This window comes from Cucurbita pepo, unplaced genomic scaffold (assembly GCF_002806865.2).
Source record: "Cucurbita pepo subsp. pepo cultivar mu-cu-16 unplaced genomic scaffold, ASM280686v2 Cp4.1_scaffold008008, whole genome shotgun sequence".
Lineage (NCBI taxonomy): Eukaryota > Viridiplantae > Streptophyta > Magnoliopsida > Cucurbitales > Cucurbitaceae > Cucurbita > Cucurbita pepo.
Window position 1 is genome coordinate 1 of NW_019653932.1, and position 499 is coordinate 499.

General features: G+C 35.1%; 1 protein-coding gene across 1 annotated transcript; it reads left to right on the forward strand.

Moving 5' to 3' along the window:
* Positions 1 to 6: 6 nt before the first annotated feature.
* On the forward strand, positions 7 to 477 carry LOC111787255 (acyl-CoA-binding domain-containing protein 4-like). The gene is made up of 2 exons (XM_023667327.1): positions 7 to 236; positions 327 to 477. The coding sequence occupies exons 1-2, from the start codon at positions 123 to 125 to the stop codon at positions 435 to 437; spliced, it is 225 nt and encodes a 74-aa protein (XP_023523095.1). The 5' UTR covers positions 7 to 122; the 3' UTR covers positions 438 to 477.
* Positions 478 to 499: the final 22 nt, after the last annotated feature.

Consider the following 499-nt stretch of genomic DNA (forward strand, 5'->3'; position numbering starts at 1 on the left):
TTACTGCTGCATATGCCTTAGCCAAGACTGAAAAGTTGGACCTTGCGAGAATTGAAGATGGTGTCTCAAAGAGAAAAGAAGAAAAGCAATCTCAATCAAATGGTGCCATTGAACTTGAGGCCATGAGAGAAGAGAAAGCTAAGCTAGAACTAACACTTTCTGAAGTTCAAGGAGAAAATTCTAAACTTAGGGAAGAGATTGGTAAGGTAAACAATACTCATGCAGAGCTGTTTAAGGTATGACGTTTGGAGTCAAATATACACTTCAAAATTATATTGTTTTCATATTTGATTCTGAGCTCAATGATTGTTGAATTTTTATCTCAGGAATTACAGTCAGTACAAGGTCAGTTAATAGCTGAGCGATCAAGATGCTTTAAATTGGAGGTTGATTTCATCATAAAACTAATGACCATCTACGTACTTTGCTCTCTTTAGGTGATCATATTGATTAAAAGATCTTAATTTAGGCATCATTTTCTTTGTTTGTTCCCGATTGA

Bases quoted from the DNA above. Each gene is read 5' to 3' on its own strand.
- LOC111787255 (XM_023667327.1), top strand. From the start codon at position 123: ATGAGAGAAGAGAAAGCTAAGCTAGAACTAACACTTTCTGAAGTTCAA. The intron at 237-326 runs GTATGACGTTTG...TTTTTATCTCAG, and splicing joins CTCATGCAGAGCTGTTTAAG to GAATTACAGTCAGTACAAGG.